This window comes from Panthera leo, chromosome A3 (genome assembly GCF_018350215.1).
Source record: "Panthera leo isolate Ple1 chromosome A3, P.leo_Ple1_pat1.1, whole genome shotgun sequence".
Taxonomy (NCBI): domain Eukaryota; kingdom Metazoa; phylum Chordata; class Mammalia; order Carnivora; family Felidae; genus Panthera; species Panthera leo.
In genome coordinates this window covers 114,865,267-114,879,761 of record NC_056681.1, presented here as the reverse complement: position 1 = coordinate 114,879,761, position 14,495 = coordinate 114,865,267, and the positions used below count along the sequence as shown (strand labels likewise).

The 14,495-nt window shown below is 50.1% G+C and overlaps 1 protein-coding gene across 3 annotated transcripts in view; it reads right to left on the bottom strand.

Moving 5' to 3' along the window:
* The window catches only part of GALNT14 (polypeptide N-acetylgalactosaminyltransferase 14), a 208,856-nt gene that overhangs the window by 49,557 nt on the left and 144,804 nt on the right, over positions 1 to 14,495 (bottom strand). For all 3 annotated transcript variants that reach the window (XM_042933316.1, XM_042933317.1, XM_042933318.1), the window contains exon 3: positions 1 to 99. In XM_042933316.1, the coding sequence (XP_042789250.1) occupies positions 1 to 99 (99 nt within the window). The remainder of the gene's footprint in view (positions 100 to 14,495) is intronic.

Here is a 14,495-nt window from a genome sequence, read left to right as displayed (position 1 = left end):
CTGCGGATGGTTCTGAGCAGGGTGGAGCGGGCCTCGTTGTGGAAGGTGATGATGATGCTGGTCGGGGGCAGGTCTGCACAGTACACCAGCAGGGTGCACCTGGGGAAGGAAAGGCAGGAGCACAGGTAAGACCTTTGGGGGCAAAGCAGATCTAAAGGGCTGGCACCAAGGGGCCAGGTGACTGGCGGTCACCGGTATAGACAGATGGCTGGCATCTGGGAGGGCTGACCTGGTTGCACGGTGCAGATTAAGACCCCAGGGCAGGAAAGTTCCCAGAATGACTGAAGTTCAATTTCCTACCACCTCAGGGGAACTTGGGCTCACATCCAAATTAAGTGAACGTGCAGAACAGAAATGTGGGATTTCTCACATGCCTGAATTCATGCATGGAGGTTCCTGGTAGCCACACAAAGCCACCCCAAGTCCTGGGCTCTGCTCCCTGGTCTGTGTCCATCCCGGACAGAGCCCCCACCATGTCCTCGGCCGGCAGCTCCAGTTGACTGCACCAGGCTGACCCCTCACCTCCTGCCACACACAAACATGGAAATCTTGTGTGTTTAACAAGGCAGAGCCCTAAAACCCTGGCGCAGAGACAATAAAACCCCATCTTAAAAAAACATTCATTTCCACGTGTCCAGGATCATTTCGTATGACAATTACATCTGGGGTAATTTCAATTTAATACCTCGCTGCAAGTGAAAATTGTAGCCCGCAGCCCGAAAATTACTATAATAATGAAAATAAACCCGCCAAGTGATGCCGGTGCCACCAGGGACTATCCCTGGGTAAGTGCTTCCTCCTGTTTGTCGCTCTTTCGGGGGCTGTCCAATTACGGGGAGTGGTATTAAATGAGGAAGTAAATAACAGACATTTGGTGAGTCAAACATGTCTTGTCTTCATTTTCCAATTTCGTCCTAGGCTCAGGGCTTTGCATTTGGGGTCCAGAGATCCAAGGATGGACTCACAGGGGACCGTGAACCCCCTGAAATTGTTTGCAAAGTCGAGTAGGCAAAGGTGCAGGTTGTAGCTTTTACTAGATTCGCAAAGAAGTCTGTGGCCGAAGATGCTTAATCTCAGTCCTAGGCCAGAGAGCCTGACGCCCCTGTGGCCTCCGTGATACGTGAACACGTTCCTCCAAGAGCAAACCCTAAACAGAACAGAGAAGGCTGGGCCCTTGTGCTCAGGGCCTGAGCAGATCTGGGTTTGGGTCACCCACCAGGAGCCAAGAATTGGGAAAGGAAGGCCCCAGGGGAAGAGACAGTGAAAAAGGTAAGTCATGGCCTTTAGGCCTTCTCCTGCGGCTTCCAGAGAGACAACTCCTCACCACATCACGTCAGCTGTACCTACTAAGAAAACCCCCTGGAATTCACCCCTTCTCTGTCATCCCTGTGGGCCTGGTTCCGAGAGTCCTGCACCTTCTGTCCCTGCCAGTCACGTCCTGTGTGCCACACAGCTCCGCCCATGCCTTCCTCTGGCTTGAAGCCCTCAGTGGCTCCTGATGCAAAAAGTCCAAACTCCCGACACAGCCCTCAAGACCTTCCACACTTGCAGCTCCCTATGTTGGCAGAACTCTCCACCACCACTCACACTATGACTTCCGCATGGAGCAAAGTCCTTCCTCCCTTCTTCATCTAATGAGACCCTACTCATCCTTCGAGACCCTGAGCAATTTTCCCTTCTGCTGTGAAGGTGTTCCACACTCCCCCAGATAGGTAGTGACTTGTTCTTCGTGTATATGTCTCTCTTCTAGAGCTTCCTGATGGGACTGTCTCCTTCGCTTGACTATAAGTTCCTCTAGGAAAGGACCCTTGTCTATCTCCATGGCCCTAGAACAAGAGTTAAGTATACTAGATGCCCATTCATGGGGAAAGGGAGAAAGAAATCCAGGAAATGCATTTCTAGGTCAACTGATGACTTAACCTTTGATGTATTTCAAAGGTGTGGCAGCCAGCCTCCCAGAAGGCTTCCAGAAACTCTCACCTACGGGTCCTTGTGCCTTGTGTAGTTCTATCCCCCTCACTGAATCAGGGCTAGCTCCTATGACCAGCAGAATATGAGTGACAGTGGGTGACTTCCAAGGCTAAATCACCAAAGCACTGCCACCTGGAGGGAAGCCAGCTGCCGAGGACGTTCAGGCAGCTCGGCGGAGAGATGCCTGCATGCAGAGGAACTGAGGCCTCTTGCCCACAGCCGGCACCAGCTTGCCAGCCATGTGAACGAGCACCCTGGAAGTGAATCCGCCAGCTCTGGTCAAGCCTATAGATGACAGAAGCTTCAGCAGCTCTAAGCCAGAACCGCCCAGCCAGGATGCTCCCGATTCCTGGCTCACAAAGACTAGGAAGGTACACCACGCTTCCTACTGTTTTTAGGCTGCTAAGTTTGGGAGGGGGGTGGTTTATTTATGCATTTGTTAGCTATCACGAAAAGAGAAGGAAAATGCCGTGACATGGTCCGTGGATGAGAAGAGCCCTTGACGCGGCCTATGTTTGTATACAGAGCTGAGTTTAAATTGGGAGCAACAAGGAAGGAAGAGAGCAGGCGGCTGGTTGAGGTGGACATGGTGGGGGCCCTCGGTTGCTGTACTGCAGGGTCCGTGAGGGCACAGAGAGGATGGAGATACCCAGGCAGAGGGGGAGGAGGCAGTGAGCATGGGCGGCACTGTAAGGAATGAGGTGGATGTCAGGGAGAAGAATAACCATCTGTCTTCTGCAGGAAGCTAACAGAGCTGAGAGCTTCGCAGGACCTCCTTGTCTCCATCAGAGATGGGGAGAAAGAGAGAGACTGAACTAAGTGACTCAGAAGGCCACTATTGCCAGGGCTGTGCCAAGGGTCAGGTGCTAGAAACTGCCCTAGGGATGGCTTTCCCTTCCACAGCCTGGGAGGCAAGGGGGCCCCAAACCCTAGCTTTCGTGATGTAAGTTATTTAAGGACAACTTGGTGCGGGAGGGTGATAGTGGGAACAGCTGCTCAGAGAGCTTTTGGGGACAGAGACCCTTTCTCCTGCCTTGGCGACATTCAGCCCAGAGGCAGTCACGTTCATGTGCGACAGCCCAGCAGTATGGACACACACAATGCTTGGAGGGCAGAGAGGCAGGCATCACTCTCCCCGGCTGGTGAAGTCTTCATGGAGCTGGAGGAGGAGGTAGGGACGGACCGAGGGACATGGGGTATGGTGTCCCAGTCCCGGCACGATTCTGGACCCTCAGACTGAGTGCTGAGTGAGACAGGTCATAGAATACTGGCCTGGGGGTCATACGCTACTGACCAACTGTGGGACTGTGAGCAAACCCCCTCCTCCCCAGTCTGCTGTCTACTCATCTGTAAGACAGGTTGGACCCCAGGTCCTCCTGCTTAAGGTCCCCCCAGCATCAGTAATCAGAAGCTGTGATTGTCGCTGACAGTGAATAAAACACAGTTAATCTGAAAGACCGTCAAAAAGACCATTTTCAGCTTAGGCTCAGCTGTGTTGCTGGATATTGAATTTTCTTTTCTGAACTGTTTCCTCATCTGGAAAGTGGAGACAATGATTTTTTAACTTGTAGCGATCCCCCCTCCCTAGATTATCACTATGTTGTTAGGTAACAGTCCATGCTTGACAAAACGGTAACTATCATTATTTTCAACGTCAAGTTCAAATGTGCGGACAGCTCCTCCCATGGGGTAGTTCTGTCCTGTCTGACAGAGGGAGAGGGGCGCTGGGAGGCAAGAGGGGGCGAGAGAGCAAAGAACGTAGCATCAACGTTAGAGAGAGGAACCTGGGCTGTGATGTCAATGCGAATCCTGGATCTGCCGAAAACTGGCTGTGTGCCCTTGGGCACATCATTTGCCTTCTCAGAGCCCCAATTTGTCACCTATACAATGCAGACAAATACCTCCCTTGCAGGCTTGTGGTGAAGAACCCAGGCTGCAGGCAAAGCAGCAGGTGTTTAACAGATGCTGAGAAGATGGTAGGTAGAATTATCATGACTACAGTGGCTGAACCTGCCTCCATGCACTGGTCCACGCTTATGGACCAGAACCTTGAACTCATGGTTCAGAAAAGGAAGGGGCCTTGGAGACGAGTCAGTTCAACCTCTTAAACTGGGCAGAACTTGGTGGTGTGCCAGGCATTGGTGGGAGCCTGGGCCGTTGTGCTCCTGGACCTCACTCCCCTCCAGCCTCCTGTGCCTGCAGGATACAGGACAGGGGCTCCTCTCTAGGTGGGGCAGGAATCCCCTAAGCACCCCAGCATGCACAACCCAGGGAGGGTAGGCAGCAGGGCAGAGCCTCACAACATGATGGCACGGGCAGCCTAGCCTGGCTGAGGGGACTTCAAGGCATCTTCCTTCTGCCCCTGGTCGCAGCACATCCACTGTCTCATCTGACCCTTGCAACAGCATCTGAGAACCTCCACTCCACACAAGAGGAAAACTGGGGCTCAGGCTTTCCCTCAAGGCCACACACCTGGTGAGGGATTCAGAAGAGCTGAACCCGGGTCCCGTGACTTTTTTTTTTTTTAACGTTTTTTTTTTTTTTTTTTTTTTTTTGAGACAGAGACAGAGCGTGAATGGGGGAGGGTCAGAGAGAGAGGGGGACACAGAATCTGAAACAGGCTCCAGGCTCTGAGCTGTCAGCACAGAGCCTGATGCGGGGCTCGAACTCACAGACCGCGAGATCATGACCTGAGCCGAAGTCGGACGCTTAACCGACTGAGCCACCCAGGCGCCCCCTGGGTCCCGTGACTTTTAACTGCGATTTGTCTCTAGCGTCCTGCAGCCCGCTTAGGGACAAGCACTAGGCACCGGCAGCAGCAAGGCAGAGAGGCTGAGAAAAATCCTTCAAACTGGACGCTGTGTGGAGAGTCAGCTCAGATGGTGGGCTCTCTGGGAGAGGGATCTAAAAGATTAATCAAACAGCAAGATCTATCAGGGACACCAGAGGAATGTCAAAAGCTGCAATGCTAAGATCTGGTACCCACAGACAGACAGGAAAGCTTGTTTATAATTTATTAAAGATTCAGGGGTTTTACTGGAGGGAAGAGTGAGTGAGCCGGAAAGATCGGGGCGGGGGTAGAGCCGGGAGGAAGGGCGGCCCATGCTGTGTGGGGAGACTGACGCCAGCCCGCCCGCCCGGGCTGCTGTCCCCATGGCCCCAGCACCTCCTGAATAACGTATGCTCCACTGAGCTCATTTCCCATGTGTAGTTTATTCTCTCCTGTTCCTCTCTTTTCTTTCTGAAAAATTCACCTGAGATTCTTGATTTCCCCAAGTTCAGCTGTGTCTCCAAGTGCTTCCTGAGCCATCAACTTCTTGAGTGTTCAGGGCACTTACAGGCTGAGGACGCCTCCATAGTGGTTCGGAGATGCCGGCCCCAGGACACAGGTAGGAACTTCTCCCTCTTCCATCCCTTTCCATCACCAGTCGCTGCTCCCTTGCTTGCCCTCCCCTCCCCACCCCTGCACCCCAACAGGTGCCAATGTGGCTATGCCAGAAACGTACTAAGCAACAGTCAGTTACCCCAGAAATATAATGTACACATGCCTTCTATTTTATTGCACAAGCTTGTGACACCGGCACTTACAGCTGCCTGTAAGTGATGTGAGGATATCAGCATCATCCCCATTTTATCAGTGGGCAACAGAGGCTCCTGGTGGTCCTAAGTGTGCCTGCTATAAGGCTGGGGCCAGTCCTCCTGAACATACACCTTCTCCTACAGCGTGCCATCCTTATGGAAGAAAAGACATGGTCATAAATGACAAACATTTGGGGTTTTATCCTGGAGTGTGGAAACAGGAGGGAGTGATGGAGAGGCAGATGCAGTAACTCTGAAGCAGAGACATAAGTATTTTTACCCAAATGTTGATGGAAAGGAAAAGCCACTGGACTCCCCTGCAATGGACATTGGCACCAAGTGTGAGAAGACAGACTCTTGAAGGCGGTCTGGTGTCCCAGAGGGGAGACTGAGGACAGTTAGAGAAAGAGGAAAGGTCACGCAAATATGTGGCTCGATGTAATGGAGATCAAACAAGCCTGTGGGCGGGGGGGTGGGAGGAGTGGGGGTGGGGTGGACACCCAGGGTGTGTCACTTATTTGGGAGCTTGGAACTTCACTTCTCTAAGCCTTAACTCCCAGTTTACAGGGATGGCCTATCTACCTCAGGGAATGTTTTTAGACTACTACGTAATGACCCCTACTGCCGGGCATGTAGTAAGTACCCTGCATAGTTAACACTCACCAAAACCCTCTGAGGGGCCACTGCTTAACGGACTCACTGCTTAACAGCTGAGGCACAGGGGGGTTGAGTAAGTCGCTGCAGCCAGTGCAGACATTTGAACGCAGGCCTGCCAGACGTCCTTGTCACCAGGCCACTATCATCACCATGCCATAACATCTCCTGGCCAGTACTCTTCCAAGCACAAGGGTATCCATAAGCCTCCAGCGGCTGCTCAGGTCCCGCCTGCGCCCTGTGCTCTGTGTGGACCCATGTGCCCCCAATTCAAGTCACCAACCCAAGAAGCAGTTGCTACTGAGCTGGGACCTAGCTGTTGCAGTGACCTGCCCAGAGGAGAGGGACAGACTGCCACTCCTGGGCCAACTATTGGTTGGGCCACCACAGGGGAATCCTGACAGGGGCTCTCACCGCCAAGGTGAAGCCCGTGAAGGTGTGATTTCCATGAGGCTCTGGGAGGGGCAATTCGTGAATACGTGTTCCTAAACGGAAAGCTGCTCCCCTCCCTCTGATTCCTTCAGACCCACACACACTGCAGAGGTCAGACTGAGGCAGAGAAACGGAATGGGCTGTCTTCTCTGTATGTTCCATTTCCTGAGCTCTATGGCCACAAAGGCCAAGGGAAACACAGCTGTAAGACATAAAGTGAGGGTGGCACCAGTTTCCTGGGGGAACACTGTCCCCGAGGGAGCAACAGTCTGTGGATTCTCAGGTGCAGGGGCCTGTGGCACATCCTCTATCCCTCCCCAACCTTTGTCTCGACTCACCATGTCATGGCTCCAGCCCCGAAGAGGGCTCAGGGAGAATGCCATCTCTCCCCCTCATTCCCCCAGACGCCAACACCCACCCCAAAGCTGGTGCGTGTGAGGAAGAATGAGGAGGGCAAAGCTCTTAGCCAAGGGAGCTTTCCAGAATGTCAGCTGCCTAACGACAGCGACAGGGAACATGCCACCAGCGTTTACGATCACAGATTCCGTTTTCAGAGCCGAGACCATCCAATACATTCCTGGCTCAGTTCTACATAAGGAAGCCTGCTCCCAGGCATGAGGAGAAGGAAGATGGCCCGAAAGGTATAAAATGCCAAACCTCTGCCTGGCCTCTAGGTCCAAGCCCAAGTCTTTAGAAGAGAAAAATGCAAGCAGTATGAAAAGTATGACAACTGTAAAATCAGAAATTCCTTTTAATCTCATTTCATGGGTAACACTGATACACTGTAAGGCATGAAATTTTTATTTCATGTCAATTTCACTGGGATTTCACATGCAGATTAATTTGTTCATCCACATAAACATATACTGCTCCTAGGTCTTGCCTCAGCATCTGTCCTTACTTAGTATTACAGAAATCCTGCATCGCATTAAAGGCACTTAGAGTCACTGCGATCTGCTACTCCATTATGCTGCCACATTTTAATTGGTGAACACTTTATTAAGTTCCTGTATTCTGGGAAGGGGTTTCGTGAGCCCTTAGGGCAGGGAAGCGAGCTGCCTAGAAACGTGGCTGGGTGCTGTGGTGGGCAGCAGATGGCCTCCACTCCCCGAGTCCTTGTGTAGTGCCCTCCTCTGGGGAGTGGGCTGACCCTGGGGACTGGCTTCTCAGGAACAGAATACAGCTAAAGTAACAGGATACCGCTTCTGTGATTAGGTTAGGAAAGACTGGGCATCCATCTTTCTGGCCTGCATACTTTGGTGAAGGAAGCTGCCATGTTGGGGAGTCCCACGTGGCAAGGAATTGAGCGTGGCCTCTGGTCAATGGCCTGTGAGGGACTGAATCCTGCCTACAACCACACGAGGGAGCTTGGATGTGGGTTCAGCCCAGTTATGCCCAGTTATGCCAGCGGCTCTTGCTGACTCTTGATCACTGTTTGTGAGAGCCAACAGTCAAGGACCCACCTGGGCCATGCCTGAATGCCTGGCCCGCAGAAAATGAGATTATAAACATCCTTTTAGGCCACTAAATTGTGGGTAATGTGTTATGCAGCAATAGGCAAGGAATACAAGTACCCTTAGCTACCTGGAAAAACAAGTTCAGCAGCTGTTTGTCAGTCCACTGGGTTCAAAGGCAAATTCTCTTGGGTAGTTGGTGGAAGAGTTAAGCCATTGCATCATGATTCTCCCCACAAAGTGCTCCCAGAGCCCCCACACCTCCATTCCACAGGATGATCTAGGTGTGGGTGCCCAGGAGACCCACATACAGAGAGACGTTCTCCAGTGGTACCTTTTGGGGTTCTTCCAATTTTTATAGATTCAGCTCCCTCAGGGGTTCTTAATATGAACCATACAATACATAGAAAATTGTTGACTCTCTTCTCACTTCTCCCATGGATGGTACATAATAGTAGCCTTCCACATGCACAGAAGAGAAGTTAATTCAGTTCATACAATGGATGTCCTGGGGCTTTAAGGCTTAATTCTCGGCAGAAAGGTTGACCTAGATGGTGTCGTGGACACCCCTCCATGAGCATAAGGCCATTTAACAGAGGACTTGATCTCGGGGTGAGCCTACTTAGGCCAACAAACACTTTCCCTTGCACCAACATCACCATATTCCTGGTTGACTCTACCTGTCAGGCCAGCTCAGGGCCTGCAGTTCACTTCTGCCTCCTCAGAGTACCCTCCTTGATTTCTCGGCCACCTACTCCCAGCACAATCAGATTTCTAAGAAAACCTACATCTTGACCATTCTAGGGTACTTCCACCATCCGAATCATTGCAGCCTGTAGATCAGAACAGTGTTCCCAGAAAACAGCACTGCAAGCCCATTTTCCTGGCAATGTAAGAGGGCCCCATAGGGTCTTTGCTGACAACTGGGAAGCTAACTGGGGAAGGAGAGCACTATGATGTAAGAGGCCAGGATATCTGGACTCCCCTAGAGTCTGGTTCAGTCCTGCTTCTACTTTATTTTGCAGCCCTCAGCAGCTGGAAGACCTTTCTCTCTCTCTCTCTTTTTTAATATGAAATTTACTGTCAAATTGGTTTCCATACAACACCCAGTGCTCATCCCAACAGGTGCCCTCCTCAATGCCCATCATCCACCCTCCCCTCCCTCCCACCCCCCATCAACCCTCAGTTTAGTCTCAGTTTTCAAGAGTCTCTTATGGTTTGGCTCCCTCCCTCTCTTTCCCCCCCCTTCCCCTCCCCCATGGTCTTCTGTTAAGTTCCTCAGGATCCACATAAGAGTGAAAACATATGGTATCTTTCTCTGTATGACTTATTTCACTTAGCATAACACTCTCCAGTTCCATCCACGTTGCTACAAAAGGCCATATTTCATTCTTTCTCATTGCCAAGTAGTATTCCATTATGTATATAAACCACAACTTCTTTATCCATTTGTCAGTTGATGGACATTTAGGCTCTTTCCATAATTTGGCTATTGTTGAAAGTGCTGCTATAAACATTAGGGTACAAGTGCCCCTATGCTTTTTGGCTCCAGACAAACCCCTGAGTTCCTGCAATGCTAGAGAGTACTTGCTTAGGCACTCCCTACACCACGAGCTGTTGGACAGTGTCTCCAGGAGAAGCCCATGCATGCTCTGTGAATAATGTGTACACAAGTCAAATCAGTTGGGCAAATGAGAAATACTGGAAAAATACTAGATCACCTTATTCGTGATCCATCGATGAACATGAACATGGTAAAGGCTCTGAAACCTCTGCGAGCTTATTGTTTACCAAGCTTTGACCTCAGAACCTGACCTCTCCCCACCCTTGCACCTCCCCCCACCCCCATCCTACAATCCCTTTCCCAGAATGAGAACTCAACTATTTACCAGGTATATGGTGAGTAAAGCATAGCATTTAACATCCTACCAAAGAGAATTCTGTGGGACACAGGTTTAGAAAATGTTGGTTCCAGCTCCCTCTTTTTTCAGATGAGGACACGGAGCCCCAGAACAGTACACTGACCTGCCCAAGGCCACCCTGCTAGTTAGTGGTCAAGCTAAGATCTTCTGGGCCTTACTACTGAACTTGCTGTTTCCTTAAGGCAACCAAGATTGAGGGGGGGGGGCTGTCAGATGATACAGAGAGGCCCAAGGCTCCAGTCCACATGGGTTCACTATCCACTTCTGCCTCTCAGTGTCCTTTAACCACCCTCTCCCTGCCAAATCCTACCACCAAGGTCCCTAGTACATCTCTACCTCTAATGGAAACTTTTTAGTCTTTACTTGTTATCTCTGTAGCACCTGACACTGAGGGTCACACATTTTATTAAATACTTGGTTCTTTGCTCTTGGCTTTAGTGAAATCACCTTAGTGTGGCTATTCTCTTCTTAGGCTGTCTCTTCTGGATTCTCCTTTTCTTTCTTTCCCTCATCTAAAATTCTAGTGTTCCCCCCCCCCCCCCAATTCTCTTAAACCGTCTTCTCTTCAGGCTCCTCTTTGGATTACTCAACTTTTTTCTAAGGCTTTGATTTCCTATCTGTTTTCTAATGACCCCAACCTTATCCCTCATCCTGATGAGCACCTTCTCTTGGATGTCCCCATGAGGTGACCTCTTCACCCAGCCTCTGCCGCCTCCAGCACCTCGGCCAAGCCTGCTGAGCCCTTCATGTTCCCCAGATCACCATCTACAGTGTGCCCAAACCCAAGAGATATTCTTGAATCCTGCTTCTCCCCCACTCCCCAACCTAATTAAAGGCCTAGTTCCACCAATCTTTACTTAACTCTCCACCTGGCTGTTTCTCTACATTCCCATCATGTCTTCTCTGGATTACTGCAGCAACTTCCAAGCTGGCTTTATCTCCTTCCAATCTATCCTGCATGCTGCAGCTAGAATGATCTTTCCATACTGCCAACTTTTAATGCATTTCAATGCTGCCCTACTGCTCATGAAATAAAGTTGAAACTCCTAATCACGGCTTGCCATCCCAGTGACCCAGTACCACTTCTCACTCCTCCCCTCCATGAACCTAGTTTCTGCCATGTTCTTCTGCCTGACCCCCTCCTTCTCTCTCTGGACTTCTCTGCAGGCATGGCCTCCCTCCTGCATGTCTGAAATGTACTCTCCTCTCTTCCAAGGCCAGGCAGTCTTCTCTTCTATTCTTGGCTTGGAAGTTACTTTCCCCAGAAAGCATTTCTTGATCTCCCAAGGCTTTTCCAGTGTATGGAAGTATACTTTTTTCCCCCCTAGGACACCTCTGTAATTTATTACCAAACACTGCGAACTTACTTTTCTGTCCCCTGTACTGTCAGCTGTAGCAAAAACAAGGACACATTTGTGGTTGTGACCTCAGAATGTAGCACAGCGATTAAGCACAGTAGATACACAATACGTGTCTGAAGAAATGAGTGGATGCGTGAGTGAGGGAGGAAGTAGGTGGGCTCCCACCGGGGCAAAGCCAGAGGGGACACTGTCCCTTGCCAAGTTATGAGTGACACCAGCTCAAGGGAACTGCTGAGCTATAAGATGAGCCAGGTGCCAAGGTCAGTCATAAAGAGAAGAGATACCAGACAAGTCACCAAAACTGAAGCTGGAGTATGCAGCCACAGTGGCAAAAATTGGGAGCCTCAGGCGAAGGCTGTCCTGGGACACAGCTGGGACAGTCATCTGGTGCCTGTGCAGAGCTCTGGCGTGTTCTGTGTAGCACAGGAAATACCCAGCTGTGTTTACAGGGCTGGAATGTTCCTCTTGGTTACCAAAGTCTCAGGGACGAGGAACAAGGCGTCCACAAGGGAGATGGGACAGACTGACTGCTACCTGACCAGGATGCCAGATATGGCCCAGACACCCTCTTCACCCGGACTCATGCTGTCCAATGTGGTGGACACTGGGCACTAGAGTGTGAAAGACACACGAGACTTCAAAGACTCTGTACGAAAAAGAATGCAAAATAGTTCATCACACTCATGGCATGTCAAAATATTTGGGTACACTGAATTAAGTAAAACATATCATTAAAGTTAATTTCACTTGTTTCCTTTGCTTTTAAAATGGGACTACTAGAAAATTTTACAGTACCCATGTGGCTTACATCTATTTCCATTGGACATCACTGTCCTTGGTATTACTGAACCTTAGCTTGTATGCAATCCAGTTTCAGATTTTAGTATTAGTGTCAGGCAATGGTTTCTAGATGATGGGTTCTTTTGTAGGAGTAAAATAAAACTCAAAAAATTATAAAGACCAGGATGCCTGGGTGGCTCAGTTGGTTAAGTGTCCAACTTCAGCTCAGGTCGTGATCTCACGGTTCGTGAGTCTGAGCCCTGCAACAGATTCTCCGCTGCCAGCACAGAGCCCTCTTTGGATCCTCTGTCCCCTTTCCTCCTCTCTCCCCACTTGTGTGCTCTCTCTCAAAAATAATTAAACATTTAAAAAATTATAAAGATCGTTACTAGATTTGCAACATTTTATTTTGCAGGAGAGGATATCTGTTAAAGACCCCATCCTCTAATATCATTTCATAAAAGAAAGGGGGTTTGGGATGCCTGAGTGGCTCAGTCAGTTGAGCGTCCGACTTCGGCTCAGGTCATGATCTCGCGGTTTGTGAGTTCGAGCCCTGCATCGGGCTCTGTGCTGAGAGCTCAGAGCCTGGAGCCTGCTTCAGATTCTGTGTCTCTCTCTCTCTCTCTGCCCCTCCCTGCTCATGCTCTGTCTCTCTGTCTCTCAATAATAAAGAAACGTTAAAAAAATTTTTTTTAAAAATGAAGGGGTTTAAACACTAAGGCTGCTATTTAATTTAAAATTAAACACTATTTAATTTCATAATAATTAAAAACTCTTTAAATTGTAAAATTAAGCTTTAAGAAAATCTTTCTCATGGCCTCCTCTCTCCCCCAACACTGACGATCAGAGTTGCACTGATTCCCATGTGAAAGTACAGCTCAAAGATCCATCCACTAATTTATATGAGGCTGTGTTTGACCACCCCCGCCATGGCATGGACACCAGACACTGAGGACAGGCCATCTCCACTCGGCTCTGGACCCAGCAGCCCCTGCTCCGTTCTTGGGGGGTGCTGATGCTAATATGTCAGTATGGTTTTTCCAATCTCCTATCCCAATTTTTTACCTCCTCCCACACTTGTGCTGCCCTTACAACCTGGGCTCAGGACGACCCCTGACTGGGAAATACAGCTGCCTGGGGCTGTATTTAGGCCTCGTAGAAATGGCCACTGCTCCACTCTGCACAGGACCCCTTTCCTTGTTTTTTCCAGACAACTGATTCGGCTGTGTTATGTTGACCAGCTCCTTCGAAATCACTGGGACCCTGCGGTTTGGGGGAAACCATGGGTAGACAGAAGTGCCTTCTCTCCAGGATGAGAAACTGCTCTCGGGAGGCAGCAAAGAGGCCTCTCTTGGGTTGCTGCCAGGATCTGTGTTAGCTGGTAGCGGGCACCACCCAGATGGCAGCTATGTGCGTGTGTGTGTGTGACTGGGTGTGTGTGCATACGTGCGTGTGCACACACATAGGGGATAATGTGCTCAAAAGGCAAGTGCAGAGTGTAGCTGGGACCAGGAAGTGTGGAGGTGGGCCAAGGCCTATTTTTGAAATGTTTCTGGAAAAGATTCCTCGGTGTCTGGGACGAGGGCTCCTTCAAGTCTTATTTTAGCCCTGCTTGAATCACATTACACAATAGTAATAACAGACAACACCTACTGAACCCTGGCTCCATCTCAGGTCTCCTTCCAAGAGCTTTAGATCTGCGCAATGATTCTCAGAGGTAGGTGCTGGGACTCCTCCTCTCTCGTTCTGGAGGGGACTGTGAGGGCAGGTCAGTAAGCAGCAGAGCCTCCATCTAAAACCAGGTGGGCTGACTCCCGGCTCTGTGCTCTCACAGGCTCCACTACGGGACCCTTGGATGGTCATCCGACCTGCAGGCTCCCAGCCTTTATTTCACACTGGCCTTTCTCTCTGTCTTTGGTCTTGAAGGGCACATGCTGGAAGGTTCTGGAAAGAGGGAAAAATAACAAGTATCTCCCCTGCTAAAGAATGGTATCTCCCTTTGATGTTCCCTGAGCTATTATTTCCTGTTATTTCTCAGACTTTCCAGCTAAAGGATCAGAGAATAGTCAGTCCTTCATTTTACCTTTTGCCTTCAGTCCTCAGACTGAAGTAGCTGAGATAAAACCTGTGGTCTAGTGATTCCAGGAATGTATCCAGGCCCAGCCCACCGAGCTCAGGAACGGTCTGGTTGAGGGCCAAGTGTCCCTTACCTCTTCTTCTCTGGTGGACTGACAATGGTGTGCCCCTGGAAGGTCCGAGGTAGGGAGGTAAGCAGCAAAGCCTTCCCATACCTTCCCAAGCCCTCCTAGGCAGTCCATTCAACCATCCCCAAGTCAGCCCTG